Source organism: Phoxinus phoxinus (genome assembly GCF_949152265.1).
Source record: "Phoxinus phoxinus genome assembly, chromosome: 24".
Lineage (NCBI taxonomy): Eukaryota > Metazoa > Chordata > Actinopteri > Cypriniformes > Leuciscidae > Phoxinus > Phoxinus phoxinus.
In genome coordinates this window covers 5,142,568-5,160,020 of record NC_136899.1, presented here as the reverse complement: position 1 = coordinate 5,160,020, position 17,453 = coordinate 5,142,568, and the positions used below count along the sequence as shown (strand labels likewise).

General features: G+C 38.0%; 2 protein-coding genes across 2 annotated transcripts in view; one reads left to right on the top strand and one right to left on the bottom strand.

Moving 5' to 3' along the window:
• Positions 1 to 3,966, bottom strand: part of slc4a2b (solute carrier family 4 member 2b) — a 42,946-nt gene extending 38,980 nt beyond the window's left edge. Inside the window, exon 1 of the mRNA XM_079601134.1 lies at positions 3,895 to 3,966. The gene's annotated coding sequence lies outside the window, so the exon portion shown is untranslated. The remainder of the gene's footprint in view (positions 1 to 3,894) is intronic.
• Positions 3,967 to 4,861: 895 nt separating this feature from the next.
• On the top strand, positions 4,862 to 17,189 carry LOC306992359 (uncharacterized protein). The gene is made up of 17 exons (XM_079601125.1): positions 4,862 to 5,022; positions 5,745 to 5,851; positions 6,105 to 6,238; positions 6,479 to 6,639; positions 6,896 to 7,054; positions 7,152 to 7,611; positions 7,951 to 8,052; positions 10,200 to 10,290; positions 10,528 to 10,745; positions 10,822 to 11,064; positions 11,798 to 11,896; positions 12,138 to 12,331; positions 13,313 to 13,487; positions 13,583 to 13,739; positions 15,085 to 15,238; positions 15,362 to 15,473; positions 15,556 to 17,189. Exons 1-17 carry the CDS (start codon positions 5,008 to 5,010, stop codon positions 15,756 to 15,758), a joined length of 2,784 nt encoding a protein of 927 aa, XP_079457251.1. The 5' UTR covers positions 4,862 to 5,007; the 3' UTR covers positions 15,759 to 17,189.
• The last annotated feature ends 264 nt before the right edge of the window (positions 17,190 to 17,453 follow it).

The following is a 17,453-nucleotide window of genomic DNA, read 5'->3' as shown; positions in this document are numbered from 1 at the left end:
GTGAAAGCTGCCATCTGAACCCTGGTGAGGTCATGAGGTCACAAGATGCGACCCTAAAAAGGACAGAATGCTCAAGCATACCTGATTTTTCGCGTCATAGTGGCGATGTTGCACATCACAGTTCAGTACAGGCATCAGAACCACATCTCCTCACAGCATCTTCATTTGTGTGATGAGAGATTCCTGCCTTTGACTCCTTTACATATTTTATAAGCTCTTCACGAGTTCTCAGCTGGTCAAAATACCATCATATAGGCTACTCACATACAACGAGTGCATTTTGGCACACAGCATTGTTTTGGATGTTCGGTAAGTTCTGTCACGAAATATACGCTGACATAAAAGCCGACCAATCAGGTTGTGAACATTTCCCTATGCCTTTAGGTTCGGTGTTAAAATCCCACTGTGAACGCTAAGCGGACCAGGACTAACGTTTTTTTTTTCCGGTCCAGACCAAACAAACCAAGTAAACCGAACTACAAGTGTGAACAAACCCTAAATCTAAACCAAAGCCACTTGAAGGAAAGCCTGCAACCTGAGCCGGAGGCTTCACTACGCTGAATATCCCGCTTTTGTGAGGAAATAGGCTAGTTTATTTAATGAATCGACAGCACATGAGCTAATTTTGTAAAACATGTTTGCTCTTAAACATTCATTTTGGATTGATCTATTGACAGAGTTCACACCGGGGGGAAAAAAATGCTATTTTAGAAGTCAGGGATAATTGCGTGACGGGTATGATTCAGTTTACAGCACTTCTCATTCATTTTTATGGCTTATGCAAACAGTGATTGACTGTCACACAACTAAACAAAATTCAATGACGATTTATCAATGCACATGTGATACAAGTTAGCAGTTACGCTTTTTCCAATGAACCACGGATCCTCGTATCTCCCGACAATAAGACCATCTCTGTCTAAACTACCTAACGTTACTGAATGAAATGTCGACCCAGGACGAGCTATAGGACTGTGAAGCTTTGGGGGTGTTGATGGACGTGATCTACTTTTAATCATCGTTCTGAATCCGAATCACACAGTCTTTGTTGCTTTTTTAAATTAAACGTACCTGCCGGTACATTAAAGTATTGATTAAAAAAAAAATGCATGAAGTTTAGCAGAGGCTCTGTTCTTTATTTTAATATTATTAATGGTATGTTCAGATATTCATATAACAAATTATTCTGGTGGCCATGAAAATTTTGCGAAAATACTAAAAAATGCTGGTGCTGGCAACTTTTTTTTTTAAACGCTGGTGGGGAAGAGTTAATAATCGATTATTACTTTCAGTAACGCATAAGCTAAGGTTCCAGTTCTCACTATTTAGTTGCTTGCTTATTAGCATGCATATTACTAGTGTATTTATTAGTACTTATAAAACCCATATTCTTCTGCATAACCATATTCTACATTCCTTAATCCCAATACCTAAACTAAACAACTACCTTATTTTATTTAAGTAAAATAAAAGTTTATTTAAGTAAAAGACCCAGTAAATAGCTAGTTAATAGTGAGAATTAATTTGGACCCTAAACTAAAGCGTGACCTTACTTACAGCCCTACGTGATTTTACAGCTTCATAAAACAGGTGGAAGTGCTGCGCTACAAACAAACGTGTTTACGATTGATTCCTGATGTGCAAGACAGAAACTACAGGAGCACAGGTGAAATTCAAACAGCGGTGCGCTAAACTCATTTAATTATCACTTCAAGACTAAACAGCCCTGGGACAACGGTTTAAAGGGTAAAGGCGTTTTCTCTGCTCACCGTCAGCAGGGGTTTCACAGACTCCGGTTACCAACACACAAAAGCTCCGTCTGAGTTTCTCACACTCTTTGTGTTTAACTTGGAGCAGACAATCACATCTTTGTAATATGACAGCAGTGAACAAACCCAACAAAGCATGTTCTGACCAGAGAAACACTGTCATTCATACCTTCAGTCACACCAAAACCAACAATCACAATGAAATATCGAACCAGCTCACGACAATGTGAGTACAATAACACATATCCTGGGAAACACAGTACTGTAAAAACCATATAGGAGCCCTTGGTCAAGTGTTAGGTCAGATTGGGTATACGTGAGAACAACAGTCTTAAAAATATTTTTCAGGTGATTAGCGTCGCCAGCTGGGCACACAATTACAAAAACGCAATGAAGAACTTTTGAAAATAACCTTGACCCTGCAGAAAAACAGCAGCCTACGATGTGTTTTTTTAAACGTAATGCAGAAGGGCTAAAGAAACTAGTTTCCAGCTGATCTGCTCTGGAATGCTAGCAGAAATAAAGCTCATTTCATTTTATCATTACTAGTATTTTTTTACTTATTAGAGTCTAGAGTTTGTAAAAACCAAACAGCATTTCAGATGAAAAACAGATTTAATAAAGAAGGAATAACCTTCCTCTAATAAGGTTGACCTGTTTAAAGAAAATAAATTGAATAAATAAACAAATTAATGGTTCAAAATGTACAGATGACATTCCATCCTTACTGCACTGCGGATTTTGAAATCTTGTTCATGCTCTGATAAGCACAGATAAAGAAAGTAGTACAAAGATAGGGCTTGGCGTAATGACGATATATATATCGTTATCACCACGATATAAAATGTCTATTGTTGAAGCATTTTACGATGTGATGAATTCATTTCTCATATCAAGGAATACGAATTTGGTCATATTGCCCATCTCTATAAAGATATTTCTTTCTTTGCTCTACGCTGCTGTAATCTGCACCGATTTACTGGCCTCGGGCATTATGCCTTAATCACACTGCAAAAACAAAAGGCAAAGTTGCACATTTAAAGCTTGCAAATACTGGTTCGACCAAGTCATTGCTTTGTTCCTCTAAGAAATCTGACTCCAAGATGGCTTTATAACACTGAATTGACCTAAATCCAGCTGACCCACCGTAACAAGCACAAACCAACCACAGCAGCTTAAAGTTTCAAGGTTTATAAACAAATGATTGTGCCATTCTTCTGACTTACAATTTACAATTAGACTACAAATTTTCTACCTATTGCTTAAAATGAATTTCTCCTATGCGTGTATATATAAAGAATATATACCAAAACAAAACATAGTAGGCTATATCTATGATAAATAGATAGATAGATAGATAGATAGATAGATAGATAGATAGATAGATAGATAGATAGATAGATAGATAAGTCAAGAAAGATGGAGATAGAATGACAGACAGACTACAGATAGATAGATAGATAGATAGATAGATAGATAGATAGATAGATAGATAGATAGATAGATAGATAGATAGATTAGTCAAGAAAGATGGAGATAGAATGACAGACAGACTACAGATAGATAGATAGATAGATAGATAGATATATATATATAGATATAAATATAGATATAAATATACTTTTCCATCCAGACTATATATAAACGGTCTCTGTACTCAACTGTACTATATTTAAAAGTGAAGTCACTGGACGACTTGGCGGCTTTAGTTCCTTTTCAGCGGTGTTTCAGTAACTGAATATTTTTTCCCCGTGGATGTCACGTGGCAGTGTGGGTTCATGCGTATGTCTGTTCACTCGCTTTTGACAGCAGTCCAGCGACCACGACTCACAGAAACGAGCACACGATACGGAAGCAGACGGTTTGGTCATTACAGGACACCGTTTTCTCAGCCCATGTTCTTTCAAGATTTCCCGGTTTAAAGTTACTTTACATGAGAGCTCAGTTAGCGCAAGCTAACCGTTCACCCGCGCCAACTCGCGTGCACGCGAACCGGTCAGAAAACCACTTTTCATGCGCCCTGACACCTTAAACGTGGGAAATGTGAGCGGAATCCCTGATGTTACTCACAGTTTGCTCATATATAAGTGTATAAAACACTAAACATGTCTGAAATGTGTCTTACCTCAACCGAACCGATCTCCCCTTAGCGTTCACGGATGGACCACATATCATCTGATGCGCGCGCGCGCGCCTGCGTGTCGTGCATATTTCGACTGGGGATCTCCTTCCCTTTTCACACACAATTTTTTTTCAATTCAACAGGCTTTTATTTACATTTTATGCATGCCTGCACTCGTCAAATGATAGATAAAGGTGTCAAATGAATGAACCTAACCCAATTTCTAGAAAATTCATAAAGCCAACCTTTTAATCATGCAACCAACCTTATATCTGGTAAATTACTGACAAAAAAACAATAAGACGGATGATGCTTAAATATTACTGCATGTGAAATAAATGCATGTTCCAAGCTATTGTAAAATAAATTGAACAAACAACTTTTTTTTCAATTTATGGGAACTTAATGTGTTTCAAAAACTTAGAAACCAACATAAATTTTGGTGGAGTCATACAAATGTATAAACTGCCTTTTGACGTTTTAGTAAAATTGTTGCAAACCCAATAGAAATTAATAGAACAATAAAATGGGCCTGGCTCATATAAAAGTTTGACAGTTAACATTTTCTAAATTTAAAGCACATCGATCCTTTGACAGACCATCTGTTCAAAAATAAAATAAATTACTTTTTATATTATATTATATTATATTATATTATTATTTACTTATAATTTTATCATTTTGTTCCCAACATGGCCATGTTGACCAAATATGACATCTGCCGGACACAATACTTATTGCATGTCAGGAATAAAATAAACCTCATAGCAAGATGGAAATTAGTTGTTTTAGTAGTAGACAAACGATAACTGTGTTTCGTTAACTGACCGTGTGATTGGTAAATGTTTGTGAACTTCACTCTGGGTAGAGACGCGCCTGCTCCTTTAACACATTCAGACGAGCTGTGATTGACAGGTACAGCCACAGTGGGGGGCGGTCCTTAAGAGGCGTTTCTGAATGTCAGTCATCCAATCAGCGTCGAGCGTATAGTCAGGACGGAAAAAAACCCGTGACGTAAGCGGTCACCATTCTACTGTGCGGACAATCAGTAAACACCGTCTGCAAAGTGACAACAAACCGTAATATCGAGTATTTTTGAGGATATTGAATACAATTATGGACTCCACATCGGTAAGCGGAAACTATGGTTAATGAGAATCGGCAATGTTTTTGTAAAGCTTATTCCATTGCTATATTAGCTTGTCCGACATGGATAAAACATGATAAACTATGATAAGTACATTAGTTTCAATATAACAGCATCAAGCACAACCTTTTATTATAGTCTCGTTAAGCTTTTAGTTATACAGTCATTGTTACTGTAACTCTATAATATTACAAGGAAATGAAAAGTAGGCCTAGGTCTGCGATGAAAGCCTCTTGAGACCTTTATTGAAAACATTGAAAACAATATGTATGCATGTGCATGGCCTTCTCAAAATTATTATAGATTAAGGACAAATGCAATCAAATAATATAAACACTTCTCATTTTTAAGTGTTCTTCAAGTAGCTAAAACTAAGTCGACACACACAATCGACTATTTGAATGCACAATAACTTCTGTTAAGCGTTGCGTACTGTAATAATATTTGTTGTTATGAAGAAAGTGTCTTGCTTTCAGAGTACAGTAGCTTAATAAATCAATCGTATATAAATAGCATTTCACGTTGCCTCAAACTGTGTCATGATATCAAACTATAAGAGGTAAAGTCCACTGTGATATCTGTGGTGACAGCATTAGTACCGTGTGCATGATCAATGCTATGAGAATATGAACTGTTCGTGTTTGTTCTCAGCATGAATAAAGAATACCTTTGCAATGGAGTTTCATAATGTTTTCTTGTTATCCAGACCATAGGGGGGTTGATCAGCACTCTCACTGAGATGGGCTTCAGTGAGGACCAGATACAGGCAGCGATGCAGGCAGGATTCTTCTCTGTATCAGAAGCGGCTGAATGGTAAATGTTTGTCATTTTATATTCCTGAATAGTGAAATAGGTTAAATTGGTTATTGTATCCCAAGAAAATAATGTGGTTTGTTATAATAGCTTTCCTTTCATTTGTTGTAGTAGTCATAGGTTAAATACTCACCTGTCTGGTCATATTCAGTATCTTTAGGGAATATTGGAAGTGTTATTAGACAGCATTGTGTTTGGTTATTAAGCAAAAGCTTCACCAGCCCTCTCTTCTATTCACACATTTGCGCTGAAGGCTTTTGCAGGGTGGGAGTCCACGACATAAACTAGTCAAGCAGCCTTCAGGTCCTGTAGAAACAGCGTTTTCTGCGTTCAACCCTCCCAAAGATGCTCTTTGCTACAACAACAGCTCACAGTCTGAAGCAACAGGTAAAAAAACAGCAGTTTGTTCATTTACTTTTTGTATGACAAACAGACTTCTTTCACAAGAGGGTTAACATTCTGCTGGGAAGGAAAATTTGATTTATTGTGTAAATAACTGTGACTCACAGGCAGGTCATGTGATTTTTGTGCATAGTGCGCTGCAGAGCATTAGCAGGCGTTAATGCAGGTTTCTGAAATGTTATGCAATGCAGAGAAATGCATAAACAGCTTTTTTTCTGCTTTTAGGTCCTTCTTTAGTCTTGGCACCTCCTTCCGCAAACACTCCCGGAGCAAAAGAGCATCCACCCCTGGAAACACGGATCAAGCAGGATAAGAGTAATTTCCACGAGCAGCAGAGGCAACGAGTGGCCCAAGAGGCACAGCTAGAGAAGAGACAAAAGAAGCAGGTGAAAGATGCTTTCATATTTTTACAATAAAGCTCCATAAAGAAGGGTTAGTTCACCCAAAAATGTATATAAATAATTATATATATGTTTTAATATATCAAATATAGATATAATACCATAAAGAAGTCACCATAGGAAAACAACCTCAAGGAACCAAGAACATTCACAGCGCTATCTGTGTTTCTGCTCTCACATTTTCTTGCTCTACAAGGTCATTTTTGGTTCCCAGTGCAGTAACAGTTTGTCCTCTGAACAGGAGCGTGAGTTGGTATTGAAGAGGATAGCTGAGGACCGGCGCAGTCAGCAGGAAAAGGCCCAAACTGAAGCCACAGCCGAGACCTCTCCATCCAGTGGACAGGGACAGAGACTGGGTGGACATGTGGAGACGAGCGTGGACAACCACTGCATCCTCATGGTGCGAGATTACTTGAGTTTTTCAACTTTATTTAGTATGTTTTTTTTTCGTTTTGTTTTTAAATGTCTGAAATATTTGTATTTGTTTTGTGTTATAGATCCGTCTCCCTTCTGGGGAATCTATGCGTGAGCGTTTCCCTGCAGACACTCCCTTAAGTCACGTCGTCGAGTACATTACCGGTCGCCACCCTTCTCTACCCGCCTTCTCCCTCCTGCAAGGGTTCCCACGCAAGCGCTTCGGTGAAACCGAGCTAACCTGCTCCCTCCGGTCTCTGGGACTGACCCCCAACGCTGCACTCTGCATACAGACCACGCCACCTGAGACGCCTCAGGACCCGCCCAGTCCAGCGTCCGGATTGGCTGTTGTGTCACCGCCGGAGGTGGAGCCACAGGAAGAGCCGATGGCACCGCTCAATGAGCCACCCCAAGTGGAGGCCGAAGCTTTAGAGGAACTGGATGTGCCGCCACCACTGCCCCATCAGCTGTGGGAGGAAGCAGTGGGGTATGCTGGGATTCCTGGGGTCGAACCTCCACTGTCAGGACCCTCTCACTTCTGGGGTAAGATTTACTTTACTTGAACTCATTTGTGAATGCACCACGCAGTGTCATTTTTAGTATTATTTGTATACTATTTAAATTCTCATTAATATATTTTCATTTTTTGTTTAAATTTTTGTTTAATATTTAGTCATTTTATGTGTTTTTGTTTTATTCAATTATAATTTATTAACAGAAATCAACAAAAATGTTTTTAATAACTCACTGCTCTCTCAGCTAATTAGCTCGAACCTGCTAAAATTATTTGTGCAGACCTTTTTTGCATTTGAATAGTTTTAGTTGATAATAATAACCCTGCTCTACACAAATATTCCGTAACTAGACATTTTCATCCGATAGGACGAGGCCAGAAACTGGTGCAAGGTGGTGCAGAAGATGAGGAACATTTAGAAAATGACGAGCAACCAGAAGAAGAAGCTGTACCTCCATTTAATCTCAACGGTATATAATGGTTGTTCTGGGTTGTTTCTTGATGGTTTTGCCTGGGTTAAAAAAGAGTCCAAAGTCTCAATGACACACTGGTCTTTAGGTATGGTTTGAGAGTTTCCCCTGTAAACCTATGAGATTTTTCCAACTTTTATATTGTTTGATTGCTTAGAATAAGTCTGATCGCTTAGAAAAGTTATAGCCGCATCATTTTGAGGTGCTATTTATGTTTGTAGCACGTTGCAGGATGAGTTAGGTGCCGAAGTTAAATACATAGGGTTTGGCGTTTGTTCAAGTATGAGAATTACTAATAACAGTGACGCTTCCATTGTGAGTAGTTAATAAAACATGTGAAAAGTCGTTTCCCACTAATTGAGTCATTACAATTAGCATTGGCTTGATTACAGTCAACTCTGCTTTGGATGAAACTCCACAAACCATCAAAGATAAAACAAGCACTTTAAGCCACAATCCAAGGGAATTACTTATGAGGCCGCAAAAAAGCAATGTACGCTGCTTTTTGGACTCCAATGAATCAGAAAAGGCCTAAAAGGCCATAATCTCTCAACAAAAACAGAAGGAGGACAGGAATGGTAATGAATTCTGACAGTCTTCCAACATTTCTCTAATCGCAAAGACTCCTCCAAAACATCCAAAGAACTGGCTTTATCAGCTCTCATTGAAGGTCACCGTTCATGATTCTGCAAAAGCCTAGTTGATGAAATAAATGGAAGTAGATGCTTGACTGAAAATACTAGTTTAGCTGTTTTTTTTTATCATATAGACACGCTCTCTGCCCAGCTTTGCTTCCCAGAACGTTCCGAGAATGTTCGTTTTTGGTTGTTTAAATATAAAACCTAAAAATAACTTTCCTTGAATATTAATTTTTACGTTAGGAGAATGTTCTGTGTTCGCTGGGATGTAACAGATCATATAATGTGTATTATTGATACTCGACTGGACTGCTGTGCCCAGTTCAGTCTTTGTTCAGTAACGGTGTGTTGGGGTTTTAGTCAGTGACCAAAGTGTGAGAAACACTGGGAAGTCCATGTTGGGTAAGAGGTGAATGCCCTTACTTTGTCCTAGTTTAGGCCTGGTTATAAGTTAAAACCCATTCACCAATTAAGCAAGCCAGTTCTCATGTGTTAGAACTGCTTATCCTCTAACATATCGCTCTTTTCACTGTAAGTTTAATTTGGGGGATTTCAGACACACTCGGAGAGAAAGCAGCTTTGGACATTGGTCTGAGATGCTGTGAAGTTGACAGGAGATCATATGTTAATGTGTACACGAGAGACACACAGGAATTAATTGCAGCTGGATTGGTTTAGTGGGCCGGTCTGTGAACATGCTAATATACGGTAATTAGCTTAATATGCGGTTCCTTCTTGTGTAACCCTTGTGATATTGAGGCGGTGTAATTGAATGCTTGCTTAATTTGGTAGTAACAAGGTGCAATTTAAATTTAATTTGTTTACTTGATGTGCTTATGGGTTGTACAAGTAAGTAATTGTGAATAGTTTTTTAAAGATACATCAACATTGTCACGAAAAACATGGAAATATTAGGGGGGGTGGGGGGGGCAAAATCTTTAGTAATTAAGTAATGGATTTTTTATGTAATTATCTTAAAAAGATATGTAAATGATTGTTTATATATAACAAACATGTATAATATACTACATATATTACACTATACGTATATCTTCATGATCCTTCAGAATTGAATTTGATGCTCAAGAAACATTTATTATTATTATTTCTTATTCTGTAATTAATATTTTTGTGGCAACCCTGATACATTTATTTTCAGGATTTTTGGATGAATCGAAGAACTGCATTTATTTGATATATTGTTTTTAACAATTTAAACGTATTTACTGTTACTTGCTTTTCTATGTTATGTTCAGCTCCAAAATAGTTGTATATCTGATATATTATATCTAAAATATATGCTAGAAACTACTCTTTAAGAGCTCTTTTGTAAAAAAAATATTCATTAATCATGAAAGATTGTGAAAACCTGTTTTCTTGTTCTGATAGGGGAAAATGCTATTCGAACATAAAGCTTTTGTGGGGTTTTAACCATACGCTAAATAAAAATAAACGTATAAAACTCAAAATACTTGATACAAATTGTAAAGGTTCTCCTCACTCTTGCAGGAATGCCACAGTTGCCCTTCTTCCTGGATAACAGGGCAAGAGGAGGACTGGAGCCGAGACATCACTGGCCGGAGCAGGGCAACAGACTCCGGTAGGACATGTGATAAATAAGAGCTTCATAAAAACACCACAATTCAGTATGCAAAAAAATTAAGAAAGAAAATCTTTTTGCAATTCTACATGTCAATATGTCTCTCTCTTTCATCATTACGGCTGTCAGTTGTGAATGTTAGATGCTGTACATTTGCTTTAGCATTTGGAAAACTTGAGCAGTGTGTTTTGTCCTTAAAATAGTTTGTGATTCAGTGTAATTGGTTGTGTGTTGAAGGGAGGCGGAGCCTGAAGTCCCAGCAGACCCTGAGGAAGCCCGTGCGTTGCGTGGAGCTGCGGGTCAAGCAGCGGTAGAGCGTTTACAGAGAGCCGCCCATCACGACGAGCAGCATTCACCACACGGGCAGCCCTCACCCCCCAAAAAAGCCTTCAAGACCCCCCGCGTGCCCTCTCTCTGCTCCATGGCCACCAGGGCCACCGTTTCCCTCATGACAGGTCAGAAAGACACCAACTAGTGTTGTTTACTAATCACATGAGTTCTTAAGACAAGCCATTAACCTTGCTCTCTCAGCTCCCAGCATGCAGTACAGCAGTAGCCTGGCGTGTCTGACCCCAGAGCTGGCCGAACTCTTGTTGGCTCACATGGCACGTGAGCGTTCACTCCGACCACGGACACTGGAGCTGTTCTTCGGCTGCCCGCTGCAGAGGTTTGTCCTAAACTGCTACCCGTACACCACCAACGAGCTTCTGCGGCAACTGAGGGCGTTTTCCTGTCTCAAGCATCTCAGCTTCGTCAACTCTCCACTTATCACAGGTGTGTGAGAATCTCACTGAAAAGAAATCGCCAGACCCTAAATATCTAAAGAAGAAAAAAGTATATTAATATTGCTTTACTATTTTTATTTCATTTCGAATTTTTACATTATGTTGAATGGCAGTGTGTGTGTGTGTGTGTGTGTGTGTGTGTATACACACAAATATTTATATAATTTTTAAAGATAGATTATCAAAGAATAAATACTACATTAATGTGAATAAATATTTATTAGTAATAATTCTAATGCTAATCTAATACCATTACTATTATAATAAAACATTTCTACTAATATACCATGTTGTTATTGGTAAATAATAATTATTTTAAATAACTTGTAATATGAATAAAGCACAATTTATATAAAATTGTACTACAGTCATCGTACCGGTATTTGTTGTAAAGAAACGTCTGAACAAGATGATATTCATTACTATTAAACAAATGGTGACTTTCTGTAACAGTCATTTTTTTTGCATTATGGTAATGAGAATTTATGGGTTAATGTGCTTAATTGTCAGAACCATAATAAAAAACAATCTTTAATGATCCTAAAGTAGGCTTCATTTTCTTTAACCAAAATTGAGGGGGTGAAATATGACCAAATATGCCATTTCTTTCTTAGAAAAGTTCTATATGATACTTTTATTTATTTATTCATCCGTGTATTGAATTGCTTGTAAAAAATTATTTGTAAAGCTGTGATATCCTCTTTTCCTTTTTCATATTGCAGATGCCGGTCTTTCTGTTTTGTCCAACCTCTCAAAACTGCAGCATCTCAACCTGTCGTCCTGTAGCAAACTAACAGACAGCTGCATGCAGCATATCACAGGTGAGGCGGTGTGTCGGAAACCACATAAACCTGGAGCCCTAAGCACCCTTCTGAAACCTAAAATGACAAATGGGACACCCAACTGTCTTGTGGACTTATCAGACACACGCATACGGCGGCCATTGTAAGTCCACAAGACCGCAAGTGCACATGAAGTGTGGTGTTTGGGACAGGGCCTTGCTGTAGCATCTATAGGAGATTATCATGTAGAAATGCGTGCTCTCGTTCCGTCTGATCTCAGGACTCCGCAGTCTGACGTTCCTGGCTCTGGACCAGACCAAAGTAAGCGATGCAGGTCTGCTGATGTATCTGCAGTCAGGTTCCTCTGCGCTGTGTCAGCTCAGCCTGAATCAGACGGCCATCACGGAGAGCACACTGAGAGCGCTGCCCTCATGCGTGCCACAACTACGAATGCTCAGTATTAAACACACCAAGGTAATCTAGATTGGTTCTTTATTTTATCCTTTTTTTTTATTATTTAATAAAGAGGTTGCCGTTTTAATCTTAGAGTTTGTTTTGGGTTTTACATGCCATTTATGGATGGGATTATCTAAAATAGACTATATCACACAATAATAGACTATGCTGCCGCAGTCTCTGTGAAAAGTATGAAAAAAAAGAAAAAAATAGTACCCAATGTGTACATACTAGGATTTATGAATTTCTTTCTATCCAAAAGTATATAAGAAATAAGTGATATTTTTCATATTTATCTGATCTGCTAATAATCTGCTCAAAATATATGCCATCCCTTTCACATAAATAAACTTTTGATGTTTATGTACATGCACACTACCTTTAAAAGTTTGGGGTTGGTATGATTTTTTAAATTCTTAATTTTTACAATTCATACATTTTTTTATTTGATCAAAAATACAGTAAAAACAGTAATATTGTGAGATAATATTACAATTTTAAATAACTGTATAAATTACTTTAAATATTTCAAAATGTAATTTATTCCTGTGATCAAAGTCACATGATCCTTCAGAAATCATTCTAATATGCAGATTTGCTGCTCAAGAAACATGTATTATTATTATTATCATCAATGTTGAAAACAGTTGAGCTGATTAATAATTTTGTGGGAACCATAATACATTTTTTTCAGGGTTCTTTGAATAGAAAGTTTAAAAGAGCATTTATTTGAGATTTTTTGTAACAATGTTAAACTTTCACTTTTGATCAATTTAATGCATGCTTACTAAATAAAAGTATACATTTCTTAATTTTTTTTTTTTTAAATCTTACTGACCCCAAACATTTGAACTATAGTGTAAATATATACACGGTATACTGTTTTCGTTTCTCCAAACAAGCCTAAATTACAGCCATTACGGGTTTGTTTTTAAGGCTTATTTTGGACCTCACTATAGGTTTACCCTATATTTAGCTTTTGTCTCTTTTTGCCTTCAGGTGACTGATGTGTCTGCACTCGCAGAGCTCCGAAACCTGCAGACGCTTCACCTGGACGGCACAGGTGTACGAGAAAATTCTCTCCAGTGCCTAGCAACCCACCCTAGCCTATCAGCTCTCAGCCTGGCTGGCATACCTGTCACAGATGGAAACCACGCGCTGGAGATCATTTCAGGTGCAGACCAGTGGAATTTTATTTCAGTCCAGAATGCAAGTTGTTTAGTCCTGTATGGGGCTTTAGTGTCTACATTGTTTGATTCCTCCGTGCAGGCCTGAGGCTCACCCAGCTCACCCTTCCTGGCAGACACTGTGTGACGGACGCTGGACTGTCATTTCTCTCCAGACAGACTTTGCTCTTAGAGCTCGACCTGACCGACTACACTCAGATCACCGACCACGGCATTACGCAGCTTGCCAACATGAACAGGTAGAGCTTTAAGCAAAGCCATGAGTCCAAAGATGTCTAAGTAGGAGATCACAAGACGAAAGCAGCCCTTGTTCTGGTTTTATTTGGTGTGATGCAAACTTGCAAATCTGGTAATGAATGTGCAAATGAGCCCCGCCTCCACTCACTCGCACCAGCTCGGAGATCCACTCGTTGACGATTACACATGATCTGATTGGTTACTAGGTAGTTTGTGATGTCAGAAACGCCAGCGATGTCTTTGGTTCACTGCAGTTTTAAGGAGAAAATACTCAGCAATGGTGTTGAGTTATGAATGTGCACATGTTTTTTCTGAAAGCATATTAAAAACACCACATAGACGTATAAACAACATTAAAAACTTGATTTTCATCACAGGGGGACTTTAAAGAGATAGTTCACCCAAAAATGAAAATTCTGTCATCACTTATTGTTTCAAACCTGTATGAGTTTCTTTCTTCTGTTGAACGCAAAAGATATTTTAAAGAATGTTGGAAACCAGTTGTTGGACCCCATTGACTTCCAAAGCATTTTTTTATCCTACTATGGAAGTCAATAGCTACCGTCAAATGTTTGATTACCAACATTCTTGAAAATATCTTCTTTTATGTCCAACAGAAGAAACAAACTCATACAGGTTTGGAACAACTTGAGGTTGAGTAAATAATTTTTGGGTGAAATATCCCTCTAAGTCACCAGCCATCGGTAGGTTTGGCAAAAAGTTAGTTTTAGGCCCTGGTTGTAGGCCATTTCGTAAGGGTCCTAAAAGTCAATTTTCCAAATTTCAAAAGTGTGATTTCCAGGCATGGAAAAGTCATGGAAATAAATCAAATCGAATTGTGATTGGCTCTTTTTTCAGCTAGAATTTTAAAAAAAACCTTTGTTCATTCTTTACAAACTGCTGGAAAAGGCATGGAAATGCTTTATTCAGAAATTGTGGAAACCCTGATTTATGTGTAACAATCTATTCAAACCAGGAGCAAATATGTGCCACAAAACAATTACAACCACAAACAATCCATTCTTAAGAACCTATTCACACTATGTATTCATTTTTGTCTGACAGCAAATATATTTTTTTTTTTTTCTAACTTTATTGTGTTTGGAGATAAAACTCAAAGACCAATAAAAAAGCATTCTGAGCAAAAAAAGTGATTATACTTCAATATATTGCTATGCCTCTGCATTAAAGCAAGTGAAATTTGTATCGTCCAACAGATTGTATCCTGTAGTAAAACAATGACTAGTGCTTTTTCGTTTCGCTGCTGGTATAAATAGACCTTTTATTTGCAACTAATGTCACTATTTCAAAGATGGTAATGAAACCACGCCCCTTTTTACCTGATAGGCTGAAGAAGCTGTCTCTTAGCAACACTCAAGTGAGTGACAGTGGTCTGCAAGGACTGATCAGTCTAAAAGAACTGCAGGAACTGTGTCTCGACCGGACTGCCGTCACCAGCAGGGGCGTTTCAGCCTTGATCACACACTTACCACATCTGCAGGTACAGGATTTAAATATAACAATTCTTTCTTTTTAACTTTTAATCAGCAAGGGTGCATTAAATTGATAAAAAGTGGCAGTAAAGACATTTATAATACTTTGGTCTTCCATGTTGTTTTTGTAGGTGATGGGTTTGGCCAGTACACAGGTTGGCGATACAGTGATCAGACAAGGTCTAGTTCACTGTCCGCAGCTGCTGAAACTCAACCTCAGCAGAACCAGAATCACAGATCACGGTACGTTGCATATTGGTATCCCCTCCGAAATCATGTTCTGGTATAAAGAAACATCTCTAACATCATGTGTTTTATATCTCAGGTCTGAAGTTCCTGTGTCGTATGCATTTGAGTCAAGTGAACCTGGACGGCACAGGTGTGACTCTCGTTGGCATTGCCAACCTGATCTCCGCCTGCCCTCACCTGAGCAGCGTACGAGCCAGCCAAACCCGCGCCATACCTCCAGACCAGCAGTCTGACGACGACGACGATTACGATAATGGCAGCAACTCCACACGATCCTAGTGTTATGTTTGTTAGTACCCTTCAGCTGTTTCTCAATGGAAAGAGTATTCAGAGCTTCCTTTTTCCATAAAGTAGCACTAAAATCTCACTTGGGTTCGACAATCAAGTTAAATTGTTTTTTGTTTATTTGTTTTTTTTAATGTGGTTACACAACTTGTTCGTGTTATGAACAAAAAGTTCATATTTAATCTGCGTTTTGTCTGTAAAAGGAACTTTAAATGTGCCATGATATGCACACTTCAAATTTCTATTTTCTGTGGACATTTTGCATTTTTTGTAAAATAAAGTGAATGAAATATCATTAAAAAATATTGACCACTTGTAATACAGTGCAAAAATGCATTATGAGGTGTACGGCGGTATTATAATTTAGTAACGATGATGCTCAAATATGGATAATCAACATTATGCATGACAAATGTAGAAGTATCCTAATCTTTTACATTGAGGATTCATGCATGACCACAATATTTTTATTTTAAAAATGAATGACACTTAGATTTGGAAAGTCATTTTAGACTCGGTTGCACTGAAAGTGCATTTAAAGGTGCAGTAAGCAATTTCTGAGAAACACTTGATATTTAAAAATCACCAAAACAAACACACCCCTATCTTGATAGCCCCGCCCCCAAATTCACCAAAGCTATGCAACACAGGCACCTCCCCCCTAATGAATGGACACGCCCCCTACTGCTGATTGGCTAATAGTGTTTTGGTGCTCAGTCCGATCCACTCGCAACAGTTTCTCAGAAATCGCTTACTGTACCTTTAAGTGTTTTCTTATGTAGTTAAGAAATTACATGCCGAAGTCTGTCATTTTACTGGCATGTTACTGAATTAGCAGAAGTTTAATTCCGGATCTTACATGCATATTCATGTTGGACTCATTAGTTTATTAGCATATCTTTATTAGTCTAGTGGCATTAACTGGATCCAGGTTTACACTAACATACTGTAGATCGGTCTTTAACGTGCAGTTTTGAAATGATACTGATACAATTATAAGTTGAATAGTGAAAAACAAAACAAACGAAGAGCATCATCATCGCAGGCGTATCGAAGCATTGGCGTTCGACTGTTTCTGTATGCATTTGTGTTGTACCTTTATGCGTTTGAATGCAATAACATTTGAAAATATGAAAACAAAGATCTCAACTATATCTGGAGGTCTAAAAGGTCTATGTATTAAAGAAACACTGTCAAGTTCTAAATTATAAACATACCTTTAATGCTTGATGCTGTTCTGTCTTGACGTGATGCGAAGGTTGTTTGTCGAAAACCGCCAAAAGAATTCTTGTTTATAACAGTTGTCTAGTCTGAATTGAAATGGAAATAGACACAAAACCCTGGTTTTTACATTCAGAACTCAGGAGCCAGTCAATGGTGCATCATAAACATAGTAGCGTCTTTTTCATGCTGTTTGATGTTTTTTTTTAAATGAGTTCTGTACATCCTGTATAGGTAACATAGTGATGTGCAAGTATACAAACATTTCACAGCAATCCATTAGGGAAGCAACTAACAAATTCACAGAATAACACCTAATGTGTGTGTATGTACGTCAGGTCGTGTGATGCATGTACAGGTCATGCATTCATTCTGCTCCACATAGTTTGAAGTCTATCTATATTACATGTGCTTGTACAGTTTATTTTACAGGCAACTAGGATGGTTCACAGCATTAATAAAAAATAT

Bases quoted from the DNA above. Each gene is read 5' to 3' on its own strand.
- LOC306992359 (XM_079601125.1), top strand. The intron at 11,897-12,137 runs GTGAGGCGGTGT...GTCTGATCTCAG, and splicing joins CTGCATGCAGCATATCACAG to GACTCCGCAGTCTGACGTTC. The intron at 13,488-13,582 runs GTGCAGACCAGT...TCCTCCGTGCAG, and splicing joins CGCGCTGGAGATCATTTCAG to GCCTGAGGCTCACCCAGCTC.